Here is a 21,141-nt window from a genome sequence, read left to right as displayed (position 1 = left end):
CTGGACAAATCACACTTGACATCAGTGTCTTGGCTCCCCCACCCGTTTTTCTTTGTGAAAACCAAGGCCAAGTTGTGCAGCTCCAGCCAAAGCCCCTTCTCTTTCTGACCCAGCGATGTCCACAGGAGAGGGGTTCAGAATTAACTCCTTCGCTCGTTACAGTGGCAAAGCAGACATCAATCACCATGTGAGGAACTCGGACACACACAAGAGACAGGAGGAAAAATTATCGGCCAGATCCTCAGCTGGTGTAAATCAGTGTAGCCACAGACTGCCAGATTCTGCTCTCACACCAGTTACACCAATAACTACTCCAGTGACCTCTACAGAGTGACTCTTGGTTCACACCAGAATAAGTGAGATCAGAACCAGGCACGTGGCCTGACTCTGATCTCATGGAGCAGGTTTAACACCAGACTAATTCCATAACTATAGGTTGGTGAAGGAGGGAGGAGCTTTCAGGTCATAAATGTGTTCAGCATCTGAAATTCTTCTCAAGTTCTCCACAGCCCCCCAGTGAAATGGAATCATTTATCCCAAACACTTCTTAAGAAGCAGGCTCTAGGCGAATTACGGCAATGTGATATAATCACAATGAATACAGGCCGGGTTAGAAAAATATCCAACTTCTGCAGAGCAGAAATAATGTATCTTATTCTGGTTTTTGTATCTTTACTCCTTCCTGGGGCAAAAAAACCCCAAACGAAAACAGCTTCCTACCCAGCCACTGTTACAAGAGGAACATACCCTATGGGTTATATATAAGGAGCTAATTATCTGACCTGCTAAACAAATGAATGGCTGGGTGAGTTCTGCGGCCAGAGGCACTGCGAGAGAGGATGCGGACCTGTTTGGTGGGCGCTGAGGCGAGCCATCGGAGAAAGGCTCTAATCCTGTCTAGAGGCCCCATGCGGGGCTGCTCAGCTCTGGGGCCCTGCCAGCTCCAGGGTTAGGCAGTGCCCCTGTAGTTTTTACTTACAAGTAGAACAGAATCAATGGGCATCCCATGTCTGATTTACAGCCTCCGTAGACAGCGTTGCTACTCCCAGCCTTCGCCCCTCTGCAGACACGGTGTCCCTTAGCTGCCTAGACCTCAGCCTCCTCCCCTGCAGCTCCCCCCACACCAAGGACCCCCGAAGCCAGAACGGCGTCCCTGGAGAAATCCCCCAACTCTGTCTCTGTTTGCTCCCAGCCGATATTACAGCTGAGGAACCGAAATCTGAGCTGGAGGCCGTGCGTGAGGCTAGCCCAGGCTGCCGAGAGATGCAGAAACGGGACTCGGACCGACTGACACCCTGATGGGCTTCACGGCTGTTCCCAGGCTAGCCTGAAATTCTCTCACACACGTTCTAAAGCTGAAGCAGGGCCAAACACCTGATCCCGACCCTCCAGAACTTTGGGACGGTTCCAGGCCAGATCCCAGCTCTGCCAGTCTCCACACTGCACCCGTTCTGTTCCTCAGTGGAGATGGCTATCTGAGCGCAGGGGAGAGCCGAGGGGCGTGGGTTAGGAGGAACTTCATAGGTCTGCTGGGGATGGTGCTGGGGATGGACCTTCCCTCAGCCCTCAGGCTGGACCCGACATGGGCAGGACATCCCCAGAAAGCTCAGCTAGGGCCCGCCCTCATTCCTCCCAGACCTCGGCACCTCTTGGGCCCAGGCTGCACTTATCGGCAGAAGCCCACCTGAGTCCCAGCCAGGCTGCAGCCTCCAATCAGAGCGATAAGGTCCAGGAGAGCATTCCGTCTTGTAGGGACTTCCCCAAAGCTCCAGGCATTGGACCAGATGCTCAGCTGGTGTAAACCAACGTAGCGATATTGATGTCAATGGAGCCGCAGTGATTTACACCAGCTGTGTGGGTCTGGCCCATTGTGAAGCTCGCTCTTCGCTGGATTCGAGCAGCCTGATTCCTCTCTCACTGACCCTGGTCCTACATGCATGTGATTCCACTGACTGCCCTAGAGATACCGGTGTAAGTTAGAAGAGAATCAGGCCCCAAGACATTGTCACCCCGGCAGGAGCTGCTACCTGCTTTGTCCACACCCCCTGCTATCTCACCATCACCGGCCCCTGCCAGGCTACACCTGGAAAGGGAGGCTACAGGCCCCTTTCTCCGCTACTTTTACCCAGGTTGTCATGGCAGGGTCTGATTGGCAGCCCTGGGGACCGACACGCTCTGTGTTTACAGCATGGGTACAGCACAGCAGGGCTAGCTATCACCGGTGGCCCCCCCCGTCTAGGTGTGAGAGGGGGTCCGGGCTCCATGGCCATTCTACTGGGACTCCCTCCCGGAGACAATTAGCACCAGCAGTGCTGGTCGCTGTGGTGACGTGGACGTGTGTCCATTAGCGACTGGACTGAGATCTGCCAGCCAGGCGCCGGATGGCTTCCATCCACATCAGCGCACACTGGATTGGAGCCTGTAACCTGGGGGCAGGTCTCACTCCCAGTCCCCACAAGCCATCCAGACCCACAGAAAACATCAGGCCAGATCCTCAGCTGGTGTAAATCCCTGGAGCGACACCAATTTATGCTGCCTGAGGCCTTGGCCCAGTTAAATGACTCAGCCTGTCACAATCCTCTCTCTGGGCTGGGCGCTGGCTCCCCTCTGCCCAGGAGCTAGGTGGCTCCCAGAACAGCCGGTTTGCTTTCTGTTGCTCCTCAGCTGTGATTTGTCATTAAAATCTATTAGCTTGGGGCATCGTACATTATGGATTGGAATTTATATTCACCACAGGGCTCTGGCAGCCTGCTTTTTAATTGCATCAGTGAAATATCCTTTCCCTTCTCCCCGCAAGCAGGATCACTCAGAGGCTTCCGGCAATCTAGGAGCACGAGTTCCAGTGACTGTCAGCAGATCTCGTGCTCCTGAGTCAAGGCATTTGGGAAACAAAACCCACCTCTGCAGCTTGGAGCAGCAAAGACAAACAGCCCTGGCTGCTCTCACCTGCCCCGATATTCCCCAGACAGTCCCTTCCCCTCCTCACCACCCTGACCTTTCATCTCTCCGCAGCTCCTGCTGCATTCCTGGCCTCAGGCTGGTTTGCCCACCAAAGTCACTGTCACCGCCTGCCTCCCTGACCCCTTCCACATTCCCCGCTGTGACACACACGGCCCATCCCTTGAGCGTGCACCTGGGCGGGGCCCTGCTGCCTGAGCTACGGACCAGCCCTGTGAGCACAGGGGCAGCAACAGTCTCACAAACCGTTCCACATGTTCCAGCCACCAGCAGGAGACAAAGCCACACTTGGCCACATGGGCCGGCTCAGGACTGACGGGCTCCTGCCAGAGGCTTTCAGGTCATTGCTCTGTCTAGTTCCTGGCCCTGCACCGTACCACGTGATCTGACAGCCCACCTCCTACAGGAGAGCAGGAGCCCTAATGCGCTCCCCGGTCCAACCTCCCAGTGAGGCCATCTCGTCTTGCATCCTGCTAAAGGATCAGTGCTTGGAGGACGGCAAACAGACACCGCCCACCCAAAATGCAGCTGTCCTGTGCAATGGTAGAATGACAGATGAGGAAATTCCTTCCTGGCCCCTGCTGGGCCCGCATCCTGGGAAATTTTGGCCGTAGTCTGTTCTACTTAGCTGCCAAAGCTGGAAAGGTGTGTGCCAAGGCAGCCATTGGTAACCTAGCACACTAATGAAACGCCGCCCCTACTTCAGGGTGCAAGGGAGAAGCCCGGCCGGCACAGATGGTACCTGCACATCACCAGGTGTTGTGCAGTAGCCGCACTGAGCGGTTAGCGCAAGGGACTAGCATTCAGACCTGGACTTTCTGCCACTGAAAGGACCAGACCCTCAGCTGCTGTCAATTGAAGTCAGTGGTGTTACGCCATTTACACCAGTTAAGATCTGGCCCTCACTATGTGACCTCAGACGAGTCATTTCCCTGCTCTGTGCCTCAGTTTCCCCATTTGTCACTAGGGGTAGCAATCCCAGCCTGCAATCACAGCGCTGGGAGAAAGTTGCTGTACAGGCAGAAGGAATTCCTATAATACCAGTAAAGGTGAACAGGGAAGGCTGTTGCATCCCGGGGTGTTATGTAAGCAAAGGCAACAGCTGAGCAGAATTCAGCAATCTGAGCTGGAAGACAGCACATCCACAGTGAGGAGCCAGGATTTCCCATGGCGACGCGCTCGGCTTTAAAGGGGAAACACGCTTCCGACACAATGTGCTTTAAAAGAAAAACTAGTTATGTGGGCGAGCTGCTTTCTGACCGGGCAAGGCAGACAACGTATCTGTTCCTTACGCCACTCCGATTGCTGCAAATCAACAACACGAGGTAGCTCCAGCAGCCCAGGAACAGCTAATCCATCACTTGTGACGAAGAGTGGGGCAAGAAAGAGTCTGTTTGAATGTATTCAGGCCCCCAGTTAATCCCTCTTTAAAGCCATTTGAATCTGGCACAGAATGTCTACTGTTGATTGTTGCTAGAAATGGAAAGGTCAGCAGCAAATGAGCCACTGTCATAGGCAAACCGCAAAGCAACACTGAAAACTGAGGGACAACTGACACGCCAGGGGGAGGAGGGATTGATGGCTGCGCCATCCTTGGCTTCTTGAGCACAGACAAAGGAAGCCTAAAAGGTCTGTATCTTTCTGCCTGTCTGTGTGTCAAGGTGGGGGTGTCTGTCTATCTCTGCGTTCTTTTTTTAAAAAATTATCTTTCCCTTGCTTGTTTTTCATATTTGAAATTCAAGTCTCATCTACTCTGGTTTTCCTGGATGTCTCTATGGACAGCCAGAGAACTGGCAGCATTAAGTCATCACAGGTACCTCTGAGCACTGAGAGGGGGAAGGGATTTTTAACTCAGGCTGTTTCAGACTCTTCGGGTTTGTTTTTTATTCGTACCTTGTTAACACAAAGACCTAGCACACAGTTGGGAGGAAAGATCTCTATGTTAAAGAGCCAAACAACTCCACCCTTTCCATTAAAGAGAAAGGTCACACTCTGGTCCTCCAGAGAAGACCTCCAGCAAAAAACATGAAAAACTTGATAGTAAAAACAAGTCGGGGAAAAAAGCTTTTAAAAAGTTCAGTCATTCTTTATAGATCATAAAGATGCACAAACTATTTCTCCCCATGGAAGGTCAGCACAGAATCCTGCTCCAACCAGCCCGGCTAATCAGACTCAAGGATGGCCTCAGCACAGAAATGCACTGAAATAATCTTTTTAAAACGCTGCCTCCCCTCGTCCAGTCATGGGAAGCCATCAGCCTCAGCGGGGCCTGGATTGGACCCCACGTCACTTCCTGGTCTGCTGACCCCTTGACACTGTCAGCCACATGCTGGGATGTCACCGCGTGGTGCACTCGGCAATGCCCGTTGCCCTCATGCAGTCTAGTGAAGGTTCCGGTTACAGCTGGGCTCGAAAGGGGGAGTCACGGAGAGCGACTTGAGGGGATGGCGAGGAGCAGGCTGCTGCCGAACTGAGTGGTGCCGGCTCCTGCTTCCGTGGAGCTCCGCACAGTGAGAAGCTGATAGCTCGAGCCATGCGCCAGCTAATCCAGACCCTCTGCCAGTGCTCCTCAGCCCCCATGACAACAGTGTACTGCCCATCCTGGGTCCCTGCCCAGCTCTGCCAGTGCCCTTCCAAGTTCCACCCCAACCCACAGCCCCCTGCTGCCCCAGCCCTGGGCTCCCCCTGCCCAGCTCTGCCGGTGCCCCTCCACCCCAACCCACAGCCCCCTGCTGCCCCAGCCCTGGGCTCCCCCTGCCCAGCTCTGCCGGTGCCCCTCCACCCCAACCCACAGCCCCCTGCTGCCCCAGCCCTGGGCTCCCCCTGCCCAGCTCTGCCGGTGCCCCTCCACCCCAACCCACAGCCCCCTGCTGCCCCAGCCCTGGGCTCCCCCTGCCCAGCTCCGCCGGTGCCCCTCCACCCCAACCCACAGCCCCCTGCTGCCCCAGCCCTGTGCTCCCCCTGCCCAGCTCCGCCGGTGCCCCTCCACCCCAACCCACAGCCCCCTGCTGCCCCAGCCCTGGGCTCCCCCTGCCCAGCTCTGCCGGTGCCCCTCCACCCCAACCCACAGCCCCCTGCTGCCCCAGCCCTGGGCTCCCCCTGCCCAGCTCCGCCGGTGCCCCTCCACCCCAACCCACAGCCCCCTGCTGCCCCAGCCCTGGGCTCCCCCTGCCCAGCTCCGCCGGTGCCCCTCCACCCCAACCCACAGCCCCCTGCTGCCCCAGCCCTGGGCTCCCCCTGCCCAGCTCTGCCGGTGCCCCTCCACCCCAACCCACAGACCCCTGCTGCCCCAGCCCTGGGCTCCCCCCACACCCGCCAGCTCTGCCGGTGCCCCTCCATCCTGACCAACCCCCAAACAAGAGCTCCTCTTGCTTTTCCAGTCCTCTGTCCCCAAACCAATAGCTCTGTCAGTGCCCTTCCTCCTGACTCACAGCCCCCTGTGGTCCCGGTCCCGGACCCTCCCGTGCACTCCCAGCACCTCAGTGCTGACTCCGACTCCCCTGCTTTTCCAGCCCTGGGCCTTGGCGTGCCCGGGACAGCCTGGGTGGCTCTTTCCCCGCAGGCTCGCGTCCACGCTCACCTTGTGTCTAACCTGGGTTCCAGAGGCAGGAATGGGGTGGGGACTGACTGTCCCTCCCCCACACTTGGGGCTGAAGAGCCTCACGACAACCCTGAACGGCACGGTGACCCTGTGCGCCAGGCCGCAACACCCAGCGTGGGGAGCTGGGCCCAGCCCCATGGGACAGGAACAAGCGCAGCCCAGTGAGCGTAGACCTCACTCACTCTCCAGCCCCCCACCAATGACCCTTCACCCCCCTAGCTGCAAAACCCAGCTCCTCCGCTGCGGGGTTCCATCACCTCAGTAGTGAGAAGCAGCAAAAGCTCCAGGGTCAGTTACAACATCCCAGCGCCATGACACACTGACATGGGAGACAGTGTTATCTAGTGGCCAGAGCACTGGGCTGAGACTCAGGAAACCTGGTTCTAGTCACAGCTGGGTGACTTTGGGCAAGTCTCCCGGTGCCTCAGTTTCCCCATCTGTAAAATGGGGAAGATGAAACTGACCTCCTCTGTAGACCGCTTGGAGATCTCGGGATGGAATGTGCTAGAGAAGAGCTAAGGACTATTACCATTCAGCCTTGCTTGTGTAGATGGGACCATGACACGTTCCAGCCACCTGCCAACTGAGTCTGGGAACAGAGTCATTTTGCTAGTGCGGACTGGACCCAAGGCAGCAGTTGGATCCAGGCCTCACCCGGAGGGCAGATTGCAGGAGTGGTGGACACCAGGGCCAGTGAATCCCACTGGTGGGAGAGTGGGCAGACAGTGGGAAAGCTGGTCAGGAAAGGTTTCTTCTGCCCGTGAACCGTTTTGATGAAAAGGTTTTTTTCATTTTTGCCAAATTTCTTCTTTGAATGTTTGTGAGGTATTTTGTCAAAAAATTAAAAACTGATTTCTTTTCCTGTTTTTGGCAACTGAAAATTTAAATTTCCTTTGCCCACCCCCGCACCCCAATAATTTGGGGGTTTTGTTGAAACTTCCATAGCTCTCTCAATTGCTAGGCCATGTAAACCGAGCTCCCAGAAAGTCCCTGCTGCAGCACAGAGCAAAACCTCAGTGCCGGGATGCAAAGAATGAGCATAATCCTTAGCACCTCCACAGGGCTATTCATCTTCAAAGCGCTTTACGGACATTGACTAATTAATCCTCGCAGCACCCATGCAAGGCAGGAACTCAGCCATACCAACCCTCAGGGAGGGTGGGGAAACTGAGGCAAGGAGAAGGTCTGGGACTTGTCCAAGACCACACAGGAAATCAGTGTCAGAGCTGATAACAGAATCCAGGAGTTCTGAGATAGATTAGATTAGATTAGATAGATAGATGGATGCAGTGTGTGGGGATAGATAGATCACAAGAGCATCCTTCTACCTATACTGTGCCCTTCCAGATACAGGTCTCCTAAGCCTCACTCCACGCTCTGTCTTGCAGGAGTTGGATACGTCCTGATGCTGCTCAGAAGGGCTGGCTCAGGGCAGGTGCTGGCAGTAAAGCCGTCCCCACCAGGTTAGAGGGTGCCCCTCTTCCTGCAGTCTGGCTTATCTCTGCCTGGCAATGCCTGACGCAAACACACGCCCAGGCAAGCTCCAGCTCTAAGTGCAGGGAGAAAAACAACCAGGGGGAAGCACCTGCTGGGGCTTCTTGCAAAGAAATATCAGAACTTGCTAAAACAGCAGCATGAGGAAAAGAATTTCCTGTGCCACTGTGGAATGAGGGGAGCCGGGGGTGGCTGGCCCAGGTTCCGGGCCCAATCCTTTGGGGGGAGGGATAGCTCAGTGGTTTGAGCATTGGCCTGCTAAACCCAGGGTTGTGAGTTCAATCCTTGAGGGGACCATTTGGGGCAAAAAATGGGGATTGGTCCTGCTTCGAGCAGGGGGTTGGACTAGATGACCTCCTGAGGTCCCTTCCAACCCTGATATTCTATGATTCTTGGCTGGGGTAAGCCAAAGCCAATGGAGCTGCTCCTGTTTACACCAGGCTCACTCTCTCTCTTCTACACAAATTTTTCCTTCTTTAATCTCAACCAGCAAAGGGAGAAAAGGCCTGTCTCTTGTTCTAAATAGCATTAGGGATGAAGCTGCTTACTGAGCATGGCACACCTAGAACAAGGCTCAGAACAGACCCCAGCAGTTTACGGCTCCCCACTTACTCCCTGCATGTTAAGCCTGAGCATAGACGCACTGGGGCCAGACTGCTCTCCGAGAGTCACTGGTGTAAATCCGGAATGACTGGGCCCAATTCTCTCATTTTCCCCAATGTCAATCAGGAGTTACAATGGAGTTACTCCAGATTTACACCAGGATAACTGAGATTATGGTTGGGATACACTGGCATAAATTCAAAGTAACTCTGTTGCTCTGGATTTACACCAGCGTGTGACTGAGATTGGAATCTGGCCCATGCATTAACCTGTCAGCCAAACCCAGCACCTCACAGGACACAGCTTCTGCTGGTGCCTGGCACACTTTGCCCGGATCATCATTTGGGGGCCCCCACTCACTTGCCCCCGGGGGAAGGGGATGGGGTGGAAATCTCCAGGAGGAGAGACAGACACCTTCTGATGTCCCCTTCAGGCTGAATAAGCCAGGGGGCTGGCAGCCCCACACCCGCAGGATTCCCAGAAGAGGACTCCCAGGCTGCACTCTCTTTGCTGGGAGATCTCCGCGGAGTCAGTGGGAAGAGACCTTGGGCCAGATGGGAGCCACTGGGACTTTGGTGCCAAAATCCCCTTAAAAACCTGTCCCATGTGCTTCTCTCCTCCCCGGAACAGGACAGTGCACCCCCTGCCCTCCTCTGCAGGCTCCCAACCCCTCCTTTAGGGGGCTGAGCCCATCCCCGGGTGCTGGGCCCTGTGCACAGAGAGCTCGGGGGCACACAGGGAGGAATCTGTTTGACTGAGTAAGGACTGCAGGATGGAGCCTGCACTAAAACCCCAACCCCTGATCCTTCCACTCCCACCGGATCCAGGCCACGCCAGGGATCCGGACTGCAATCCAGGTGTCTGCTTCTCCCTCAAAGAAACTTCCTCTCCGATCCCATGCCAAGGAGGGCACGAATCGGAACGCCCTGGGGTGCCTGGCCCCTCTGCAGCCAGCCTGCTGGGTTTGCTGGCCCAGGCCCCTGGAGAAGTAAACACTGGGGGGGGTGGGGGGAGAGTGCGGTGCACAGGCTCCGGGGGGGGGGGGGGGCAGCTGTACTAGAGCAATGGGGGCTGCTGCTGATTTCAACTCTGAGAACAACCATGTCCCCCCAGCCAGGGCTGGCTGGGGGGCATCTCGGGGAACCACCCCAGGGCTGCCCGTGTGCTGGAGGCAGCCCAGAGCTACGCACCGCTAAGGAATAACACACTGAGATGCACCCCCAGTGAGTCACACTCACACACCCAGAGAGAGACACACTCACTCGCAGTGAGACATAGACACACACTCGCACACAGGGAGCAGTTCTGTCCCCAGAGTGGCTCCCTGCGTGGGGCATGGCCTTGGGAGCCCCCCGGCTGGCCCTGCCACCAGCCAGATCCGCGCCTGCCAGGAGCCCCCGCGGTTCGGACCCCCCCCCCCCGTATAGCGGGGGCGAAGAGACCCATTGACCCAACTGCAAAGCCTGGCTGGGATGGAAAAACCACTTCCCGCCGGGGGGGGGGGGGCGGCAGCGGGCAGCCCCCTCGTGCCAGCGGCTATGGGGCTGGTTCATTGCTCCCAGCCCCGGCGGGCTCGCACCCCCTGCTCTCCCCAGCCCAGCGGCAGCCGGTGGCGAGCTCCCTGCACGGGCACAAACTTTCCCGGCCCCCGCCCTGCCCCCGGGCCCGCGGCGGCGCCCATCCCCGCGGCGGCGGGGCTGCGCGTACCTGCAGGAGACGGTGAGCTCCACCTTGGTGGCCGGGATGCTGCCCGCGATGGGGTCGAAGTCGCTCACCGAGGCCATGTCGCCCCCCTTGTCCATCGCCTCCTCCATGGGCGTCCAGCCGCGCCCCCGGGGCCTCCCGCTCACAGCCCGGGCGCTGCGGGGGGCTCAGAGCCGGGCACGGAGCGGGGCATGGCCAGCGCCGGGCGCGCAGCCGGCTCCTCGCTCTGCCTGCACCGCCGGGGGCCGGCTCCGGAGCGCTGCCCGCCGCCTGCCCGGCTCCGCCCCTCAGCCCCCGCCCCGAGGCGCTGCCACCCGGCCGGGCTGGGCGGAGCGGGGAGCCCCGAGCCCTGGGCAGGGGCGGGGAGGAGCCTTTCGGCGGGTGCTGTGTGAGGACCCGGGAGTGGGGCGCATGTGAGGGTCCCGGTGGGTCTGCCTTTGCTGGGGGCAGGTGTGCACCTGGGAGGGGTTCCCTGCGCCCCCCGGCCAGGCCTCCTGCTGCCTGGTGCCAGTCTTGGCTGGGGGCCCAGGGTCCCTGTGCCTGCAGGCGGGAGCCCTCTGCCAGGGGGTGTTTGCTGTGTGCACGGGCGTGTGTTTGGGGTGCTGGGTGGGGGTGCTGTGGGTGGCTGTTGTATGGGGGGAGGGTCTGTGTGTCTGAGAAGGTGTTTTGTGGGGGGGGACATGTCAGTTTGGGGGTGTATTTGGCATGTCACTGGGGTGCATTTGGTGGTATGTGTGTGCATTTGTGAGAGGTGTGTTATCTATGAGGGAGGAGTTGGTTGTGTATATTTCACATCTGTTGTGTGTGTCTCTGTGTGTGTTGCTACTGAGAGACAGGCAGCGAGGTGCGTTACGTCAGAGAACAGGCCCTGCCTTCCATTCCCCTCGCCCCCAGCCGGATCTAGGGGAGCAGCACGAGACACCCTCAGGGCACAAGGCACACGCATGTCCTGCAAACTCAGGCTCCCTCCTGCGTTCAGCCTTGGCCCGGGGCCTTTGGCTCAGGGGCTCCTGGACAGTCTCCCACTGAATTCTTGCTCCCCAGATCTGCGCTCTGATGGACAAGCAACCCCATGGACTGCTAGGAAGAGCCAAGGGAGACTAGCAAATCTCCCCACTGACCCAAACCCCCGCCCGTGAATTACTGGGGGTGGGGGTTGGTCCCTAATCACCTGCTTTCCTTCTGTTGCCCACTCTGCTGCAGGTAGGGCTGGAGCAGCAAGAATCCGCTGGGGCTAAAATCCCTGTAACTCTACCCGAGTGAGGAGCACGGGGCAAGAGGGAACGTGGCAGGGTAGATGGGCCCAGACTCTCAGCTGGTGTAAGTCGCTGTAGCCCCAGAGATTCAGTGGAGTGACACTGACTTGCACCAGCTGAGGATCTGGTCCAGGGACTTTCATGGGACCACTCCAGTGTATGCCAGCTGTGGGGCGGGCACCTGCCTTCTAAGAGGCTTCCCCACCCTGGGTGTCTGGGCCAAACCCGGGAAGCACTCGCCCCCCCCGAGTAGCTGCCAGAGTCAGTGGGCTGCTCATGTCAGGGACGGACTTGCAGGTGTATTGTCTAAAAGTGCCAACTTTTGGTGGGCCCAATCCTGCATAGCCTTATTCCAGTCGTCCCACTGGGCCCGATTCTCCTCTCACTTACCCTGGCATAACCCCATTGACTTCAGTGCTTATTCCTGATTTACTCCTGGGGTGAGAGAATTGGGCCCACTGGGACTACTCACAAGAGCAAGGCACTGCAGGATCCGGTTCCGTGGGGGCTGATGTACGTTAGTCCTGTGTTGGATGTGAACCTCTAGGGCGTGTTTTATTCCCTTTGCCTGGGAAGAAGCACTGCTGAGATCAGCAGTAGCAGCTCTGGGCTCTGGATCTTGCACCTATCCCAGCAGCTCCCAGTCCAGGATAAAGGCCTTGACGCCAGTGCTTAGCCCTTGCTATCATTTCACCTGCGCTGGCTCTTGGCAAGGATGGGACCTCCCCCCTTGGGGTTAGCATCCAGGAACAGATTCTGGGCACTGGTTTCGGGTTGCAGAGCTCAGTTCTGCCGCACGCCACCAGGTGACACTGCAACCAACCCATCGCGGGGAGCCAGGTTAGCTCTGTGAGAGCACAGCTCCCCCCTGCCAGTACACGCCACAGGGGAGAGGCCCCCCCCCCCCCACCGGCACAGTCCATCAGCTGCGTGGGCAGCAGTCAGCCTGCTACCATCTGACTGAGGCCACGAGCCGCTATGGCCTCACGTTAGCACCCCTGTAGGCTGCCCCAGTGACATATGAGGGCCTTAAAGGAGGCGCGAATCTCAGCACAGCCCCTGTGTAAGAGCTATCGGGGCAGCCCTACATCTGTCCTGCTCCACGCCCCAGGTGCAGGGTGTGTTCAGGGCCGGAAGTAGACACCATGGGGCAGGCTGGGCTGGACTGCACTGTGGGAACTGTGGGAAGTCAGCTCTGACTCCCTCCGGGGCTGGGCTGGGCAGACCCCCAGCTCCACCAGGATATGGGAAGCACAAATCTGGCTTTGGGCCCCTTGGCGCCCACCCATCCATTCTGGGATTCAGCACAGAGACAGAGCAACTGAGACCCCGGTGTGGTGTTTAGATGTTGCTTGTAATTATTAGGATTGGGAGCCCTGGCTGTTGGGAGTCTGAAAGGACAGGAAACAGGAAGGCGGGGGGAGGAGTTGAGAGGCTGGGAGAAAGCTACAGAGGGTGCAGCAGCAGCTTGGTAAAGAGGTTTCCACTTTGAAAATAAAGTCCTGTTGAAGCTTGTTAGTACCTTGCCTGGTTGATACAACACCCGGGCCAGCATGCTCCTGGGGCAGAGCTTGGGGCGTGGAGCCAGGGGCCAAATACCTTTGAGGATCGGGGCCTTAGTTCCCCACCAAGGGCCTGATCCTGAGTGCACTGAAGTCCCTGGGAGTCTTTTGGTTGACTCCAGTAAGATCAATGGAAGCTCTTGGGCCTGCTTCTCTCCCGGCTGGATTAGGCCTTCTGCGTCTCCATCATCTTCCCTTGCGTGTATCCCTTGCCAGCAGCCCTGTGTCCCTGCACCCCAGCACAGCACACTGCTAACCGAGGCCAGACTCTGACCAGGACAGGAGACCACACATGTGAACTAGATAGGAAACTCCTTCGTCTCTGCTACGTCTCACTCGTGCAGCAGGGTTCAGAGTTTGGATCAATTTTTAGGCAGTTTTAAAATATCCCCTTCTCCTGGGAAAGGATTTCGCAACATTTTTCAATGAAACGTTTAAAATCACACACATCAATTTTTTAAAAAAATCTAAATCTCACTCATTCAGACTGTCAGCTTGACAGCCCTGGATCCTATATTTAAAATCGCTCCCTTTACCTGTATGGCTGATGATAACTCTGGGGCTGACTGAGACTGAAATAAGCTCGAAAAACCCCATTTCCTTGTCATCTGGTTTTGCTGTTTCACATTTCACTCCTCTTAGACTGGGGAATCAGAGCAGTGGGAGCAAGTTTGCATCTGCTCCGTTTCCATTCAGTGACGCTCCCGGTGGCTCCTGCAGCAGGGGAATGTTGGGTGCAGTCAGCTCCCAGCTCTGCAGACATAGGTACATCTGTCAACCTCTAATACTTCTGTGGGTCCATTAGTGTCTGAGCAGCTTACTCTCTTTACCATATTTATCCGCACAACACTCCTGTGAGATGGCCAGTCCTTTATCCCTATTTCACAGATGGGGAAACTGAGGCACTGAGAAGCTAAGTGACTCGCCCATGGTCACAGAGCAGGGAACTGAACCCAGGTCTCCAGCTAGCACCCTAACCACTCAGCCATCCGTCCTCTCTGTAACATCATTATTTAGGAACATCAGACCAGGGTCTGTCTAGCCCGGTCTCTTGTCTCCAAGCTCCTTCAGAGGAAGATGCAAGGAATCCCCTTATGGACAATTATTGAATAGCCTGGCCATGGGTTGGGCAGAGAAGTTGGATGGCAAAAAACACCATGGGGTCAATTTCTTCCTGCTCCCCCTCAATTAGCGGCTGCTTTGTGCAGTAAGGCAGGAAGGTTTAAACCCCTTTCCAATTTCTAAAGACCTATTCATCTTAGCCTTACAAAGATGCCCACCTCGGTAAGCAATGGGACTACTCACCTGTGTAAAGTTCTGCATGTCCATAAGTGCTTGGGCTGGGCATAAATACACAATTCTTTTTAAATCCTGATCAGTTCTTGGGGCCAGATCCTCAGCTGGTGCAAACTAGCATTGAAGTCAACAGAGCTGTAGTGACTTTCCCCAGTCAAGGAACTGACTGACCCTTGATCTCAACGATACCTTGTGGCAATGAGTTCCACTAGCTAATTGTGTGAGACGGGGTTTTGTTTGGTTGCTTTTATGTTTTATTGCCTTTCAGTTTCACAGAATGTCAAAGTACAGTTCTACTGGAGGATGTTCCTGTCTGCCATAAAGCGGGTCTTTGATCTACAGACAGTCACAGACCTGGCTAACACTGATGGGTGTGCTAACCACACTTCTATCAGGATAAATGGAATGAGCAATTAAGCCCCTTTATGGAGTGAAATAGCTGGAGACAATAGAAGTCTCAATTGAAGCACTTGGAGGAGAGAAAGGTGATCAGGAACAGTCAACATGGATTCACTAAGGGCAAGTCATATCTGACCAACCTGATTGCCTTCTGTGGTGAGATAACTGGCTCTGTGGATATGGAGAAAGCAGTGGACGTGATAGGTATTGACTTTAGCAAAGCTTTTCATATGGTCCCTGTTAAGGTTCCTTCCCGACTCTGAACTCTAGGGTACAGTAATGGGGACCTGCATGAAATACCCCCTAAGCTTATTCTTACCAGCTTAGGTTAAAACTTCCTCAGGGTACAAACTTTGCCTTGTCCTTGAACCCTATGCTCCCACCACCAAGCGTGTTAAACAAAGAACTGGGAAAGAGCCCACTTGGAGATGTCTTCCGCCCCCCCCCCCCAAATATCCCCCCAAGCCCTACACCCCCTTTCCTGGGGAAGGCTTGATAAAAATCCTCACCAATTTGCATAGGTGAACACAGACCCAAACCCTTGGATCTTAAAGATCAATGAAAAAGCAATCAGGTTCTCAAAAGAAGAATTTTAAAGAAAAAGTAAAAGAATCACCTCTGTAAAATCAGGATGGTAAATCCCTTACAGCGTAATTAGAAACCTGAAAGGGGGTTCCAAAGAGGATGGCTCTAGACTGTTCTCAATGGTAGCAGATGACAGAACGAGGAGTAATGGTCTCAAGTTGCAATGGGGGAGGTTTAGATTGGATATTAGGAAAAACTTTTTCACTAAGAGGGTGGTGAAACACTGGAATGCGTTACCTAGGGAGGTGGTAGAATCTCCTTCCTTACAGGTTTTTAAGGTCAGGCTTGACAAAGCCCTGGCTGGGATGATTTAACTGGGACTTGGTCCTGCTTTGAGCAGGGGGTTGGACTAGATGACCTTCTGGGGTCCCTTCCAACCCTGATATTCTATGATTCTATGATTCTATGATTCTAGAAGAAGGTTAATGGCATATTGGGCTGCATTAGTAGGAGCATTGCCAGCAGATCGAGGGAAGTGATTATTCCCCTCTATTCGGCACTGGTGAGGCCACAACTGGAGTATTGCGTCCAGTTTTGGGTCCCCCACTACAGAAAGGATGTGGACAGATTGGAGAGAGTCCAGTGGAGGGCAATGAAAATGATTAGGCACATGACTTGGAAATTAAGAGCAGGGAAATTGCCCACTGTTGGTTGCTCAGCTGTGTTCAGGAAAACAGGATTTTGTGGGCCTCCTTGTAAATATACGGGATTGCATCCGAGACATACCTGACTCCATCATGGATTTCTCCTCCTAATGGAACCACTCTTGCAAGGCCTCCAGTATTGGCTAAACTGGTCGGGCTCCAGGAGGGTAGTAATCATAGACTCATAAGACTGGAAGGGACCTGGAGAGGTCTCTAGTCCCGTCCCCTGCACTCAAGGCAGGACTAAGTATCATCTAGACCATCCTTGACGGGTGTTTGTCCAACCTGCTAGTAATGTTATTCCATTATAAAAAGTGTCATTTGTTATTGTTATTAAATGAAGTTTTCTATCCACATTAGGTTTTTGCCAAGCCTTTGAAAAACGTAACAGAGACTGAACTTTGGGGGCTAAAGGAAGATGATAATATCGCTTTCATCTCGTGCTAAAAATAAACTGCAGAAGAATTTACTATTTTTTTGCCACCCGACTTCCCCAGTTCACATGCGGAACTGCACAGCTAATGACATCTGAAGCCCTGGCATAATTTGCATGAGAAAGCACAGTTAGGACCTATCACTGCCTAAGGAGGGCAGGAACGCGCTGATACAGAACCCCTCCGCCCCCAGACACGATGAGTTCAGTGAGATTTAACTCTGAAAATGTCGATGAAAATAGCAGTTAGTGTCCAAGGTGTCGAACCTCTTTGCCTCCAAGTTCTTTTCTCTAGTTCCCAACTGGTGCCTAATGCCTAGTTCCTTTGAATTTCTCCCTGGCAAATGTTGGAGCTGTTAAACAGAAAAGCCATGCGTGGTTTCGTTAGCATGCGGGGGGGGGGAGGGGGGATTAAAATTAAACAGAAGAAGGTTTATTAAAATAATCTGTTAAAGATGAGAGCAATTATTTCCTACCATCCATGGAGTTTCAAAGGAAATGCAAACCGTTGCTGAGCCACAGTGCCCTACATCAGCTTCACCACTCCGAAGACTGGGTTGGTTGGTTTATGTTTGATTTATTTCTCAGAATGACAGGGGAATGTTTTAGGCTGATTGCCCTACAATATATTGGGCTGAATACTATTCTACCATGGGACGTATCTGGCACCCGTTACCATCACATCTGAGCGCCTCACAATAATCACCGCATTTACCCCGCGGCCCAGCACACGGCACTAGCCCCCAGCACTCAGATGGGGAGCAAAGGCCCAGGGGATTAAGACCTGTCCACACTACAAAGTTAGGTCAACCTGCGTCAGCCTGTTTCAGCCTCACTGTGCACTGTCTACACCGGAATTTGTCTCCAGCCGATATAAACGCCCATTACGGTGACACAATAACACATCTCCCCGAATGCCCCAGGGCCCCGGCGTAGGAAGATAGGCCCACATTAGACCTGGCTGAACAGGGGGGTTACATTAAGTCTGGATATTAGCATGAGTGATGGGCCCAAGGCATGCGGTCAGACAGAATGAATTCATGAGACTGGTGGACCACCAGCACCATCGTACGTAAGGCTTGGCTTGAGTTAGAAAGACAACGTGGCTAATTGGGCACCGGGTGCAGCAAAGAATTGGCTTGTTCCATTTATTATAAAGAAATGGGGGCAATGGGCAATGGGACATAGAAAGGACACCTTGAAAAGAAAGGGGCCCTGCCTTTCATCTTGTCTTAACCGGGCCAAGGGGTAGGGTTCAGACCCAAACCTCCCTCATCTGGCGCTAGCTAAGGTCCGATAACCAACCATCACATCACTTGTTTTGGCCACTAAAAAGCAAAGTTTCCTAGGGGTTCTTTGTCAGGGATTTCCTGTATCTCGCTGGAGCCACTCCATGGCAGACAGGCATCTCCCAGCCCAGATCCCATTCGGAGTATTTTGGCCAATACTTATAATTGTGTTGCCAGGGTGTGGGGTCGAAGTGTGTATATGCTAGATGTTTGGATGTAACCGACACCAAGCGGCCTTTGGACTAATGCAGGAACGCTGCTTGCATGGGAAACTGAGTCGTGGTAACCCTTAGGAGAATTATTTCCAACGCACGGTCGACCTACTTCCATTGATGCGGGGCGAGTATAGACCCTGCATTACCTGTGTCAACTCTACACTCCTCCAGCAGCCCCATGATGCCCCCGTCACCACAACAGTGGTCACTCCGGTCACAGTTGGACCCCCACTGCCCAGGCATCCCAGCCCGCCCCACCTCTAAAATCCCCTGGGTGTTTTTGAAATGCCTTTTCCTGATTGCCCACCTTGGAGAACAGCCTAGCAGCTCCCCATTGCGAGCATCTGCCCACACTGGCTCCACGCACACAGAGCTACTAGACATGCTCCTGCCTGGAGCAGGGAGCCCTGGATCTCCTCAGCCCGCGGGGAAAGGAGGTTGTGCAAGCCCAGCTGAGGAAATATAGACAATCCGTGTGCAGGCTGGACAGGGGATGCTGAAACCGGGACATGCCAGGGAGGAGCTGCAGGAAAGTGAAGGAACTTTGCCCAGGATACCAGGAAGGTGAGGTAGGGCAGCAGCAAACCTGGTGTCACCCCGAAGACTTGCCACTTCTACAATGAGCCGCATGCCGTACTTGGGCTCCCCCACACCCTCAGGGAACCCGGGACACTTTGGGGGAGCCCCCTGCACGGAGCAGGAGAAGGGGGGTAACCAGAGGGAGACACAAACCACGTGGCGAGCCAGGAGCTGTGAGGGAAGTCAGTCCCGCCAGGCAGGGCAGATGAGCCTGCTTAGGAGGGGGGCGGAAGCCTAGATCTGTTATCAGCTCGGTTTACCTTTCTGCTGCTGGAACCCTCCTCTCCCTCCCACTCTTCCCCAGGTGCCCAGCCCATCCGAGCAGCTAGAGAACAAAGGCATGGAAGTTCAATTGTTCCCTTGACTGGGACAATGTTAGAAGTTTATTCCCTGGCAGGTGTGGTTATGCAGCGGGCTGCAGACTGGGGCCCTGTGCTCAGACAGAGGGAGGAGCAGGAGGCAGAGGAGACTTTCCCACGCCACGCAGTGAGTTCGGAGGCACCATTGCCCAAAACCGGCTCGCAGCACCCGAGCCTGGGCGGCTTCAGGATGCCCACAGCAGCTGGGTTCCCTGTGCCCGCATCACCCGCTGGAGAGAGATCGGCTGCTGCCACCGCTGCCTGTGGACACACTTTCCCTCTACTCAGCCCCGGGGTGCCCAGTGTCAGAACCATCCGGGCCACCGTCCCCGCCTCCGGGCCGTACTCCCCTGGCTCGGGCTGCAGGGCGGCGCTGGGCCGTGGTGCGGCACCTGCCGTTTCTGATTGAAAGACGGTACAGGCGCTCTGAGCCGTAGCTTTCTCTGTCCGGTGTGACTGGCCCAGTGCTGTACGTGGCTCTTGTAATCAGTGGCCTCCAACCTGGCGGCCTCCAGGCGTTCTCCCTGCACACGTCTGACCCAGAGCAGCGAAAGAAAAAAGCGGCCCAGGGAGGCTCTTGTGACAGCTCCAGCAATTCCCTGCAGTGTCCCAGGGAATCTCCCTGCAGTATCTGTATCCTGGTGGGCCAGGGATTGTCTGTAATTCCAAGGCAGGGGGGGCCCCAGCCTCCCGAGCTAAGGACAGTGCGGGGTGATCATGCTAATTCTCTCAGGCTGTAACCTGTCCAGCGAGGCACCATCACTTGTGGAGGCTGCACAGTCTGATTCAACCTGGATTCTCTGGAGACCAGAGACAAAGAAAGGACTTTTGGATAAATAGCCTGAGTTGAAAGTGGCTCGGGGCTGCTTTCTGATCCAGCAAAAGGGCAAGCCCTTCCCTCCCAGGGGCCCCAGTCCTTCCTGGGGAGGATTGGAAGGACTTGCCCTATCCATGGGGGTGCTTGGTGTGACCTAAGGCTGTTATGAACTTGTGACCACAGAACGCCCCTGGCTGGGGTTGGAAGCACTGACCCCTGCCAGAGGCTCCGTGGAGATGGGTGTTAGGATATAGATATTCAGGCCTGTCTGTAAAGGCCTATACTCTAAGAATTTTGGTGTATTCTTATCACTTGGCTAGTTATAGAGGTACAAAAGAGAATCAAAATCACTGTCTGCCGGTGTAAGGGCCTTTTCTTACTGTGACAGTCTGAGGCCCTGTGCTTAGGCTAAGGCCTTTGGCTAAGCAGCAGAGGCAGCCATAAGCTAGGAAGCGACAGGTCACATCCTCACATTCCAAACTAGTCACATTGAAAGAAGGTGCTATTGGGCTGTTAGGAATACAATCCTGTCCTGATAATGCCTATCACCTCCAGAGAAAGGGAAGTGCCTAGAAAATGTAAAAGGAAACAGCATCCTGTCTGGCAAGAACTCACTTATCAATACTGGGATGTGAAATCCTCACTTCTGTATTGTTTTGTCATTATAGTTCCCACTTTGCTATTGTTTGTCTGTATAATCTCTGTCTGGTTCTGTGATTGTTCCTGTCTGCTGTATAATTAATTTTGCTGGGTGTAAACTAATTAAGGTGGTGGGATATAATTGGTTACATAATCATGTTACAATATGTTAGGATTGGTTAGTTAAATTTCAGGAAAATGATTGGTTAAGGTATAGCTAAGCAGAACTCAAGTTTTACTATATAATCTGTAGTCAATGAGGAAGTGAGGGGGCCTTGGTGGGAGGGGGTGGGCGTGGGAGAGATGGGAACAGGGAATGGGGGTGGAGAAATTGGAATCATGTTTTGCTAAAGGGGGAAATGGGAACAGGGAATGGGAGTGGGGAAACTGGAATCCTGTTTTGCTAAGGGCAGGAATGGGAACAGGGACACAGGTGTAAGGCTCTGTGGTGTCAGAGCTGGGAAGGAGGATACTAAGGAAGGAAACTGGAATCATGCTTGCTGGAAGTTCACCCCAATAAACATCGAATTGTTTGCACCTTTGGACTTCGGGTATTGTTGCTCTCTGTTCATGCGAGAAGGACCAGGGAAGTGAGTGGGTGAAGGAATAAGCCCCCTAACAATGGGCTGATCTCTGGTAGGTGTAGTAGCATGCGTGCAGCTTTGCATGTTTTCTCTGTAACGCTTGCGCCTTCAGAATAAATGTGCT

At 54.7% G+C, this 21,141-nt stretch overlaps 1 protein-coding gene across 1 annotated transcript in view; it reads right to left on the bottom strand.

The window, feature by feature from the left end:
* CPNE5 (copine 5) overlaps positions 1–10,618 on the bottom strand; it is a 194,278-nt gene extending 183,660 nt beyond the window's left edge. The window contains exon 1 of the mRNA XM_037885250.2: positions 10,364–10,618. Within this exon, the coding sequence (XP_037741178.1) occupies positions 10,364–10,470 (107 nt within the window). The 5' untranslated portion in view covers positions 10,471–10,618. The remainder of the gene's footprint in view (positions 1–10,363) is intronic.
* Positions 10,619–21,141: the final 10,523 nt, after the last annotated feature.

Source organism: Chelonia mydas, chromosome 21 (genome assembly GCF_015237465.2).
Source record: "Chelonia mydas isolate rCheMyd1 chromosome 21, rCheMyd1.pri.v2, whole genome shotgun sequence".
NCBI lineage: Eukaryota > Metazoa > Chordata > Testudines > Cheloniidae > Chelonia > Chelonia mydas.
Note: the sequence above shows the minus strand (reverse complement) of the source record. Positions and strands in the feature narration are given on the sequence as shown.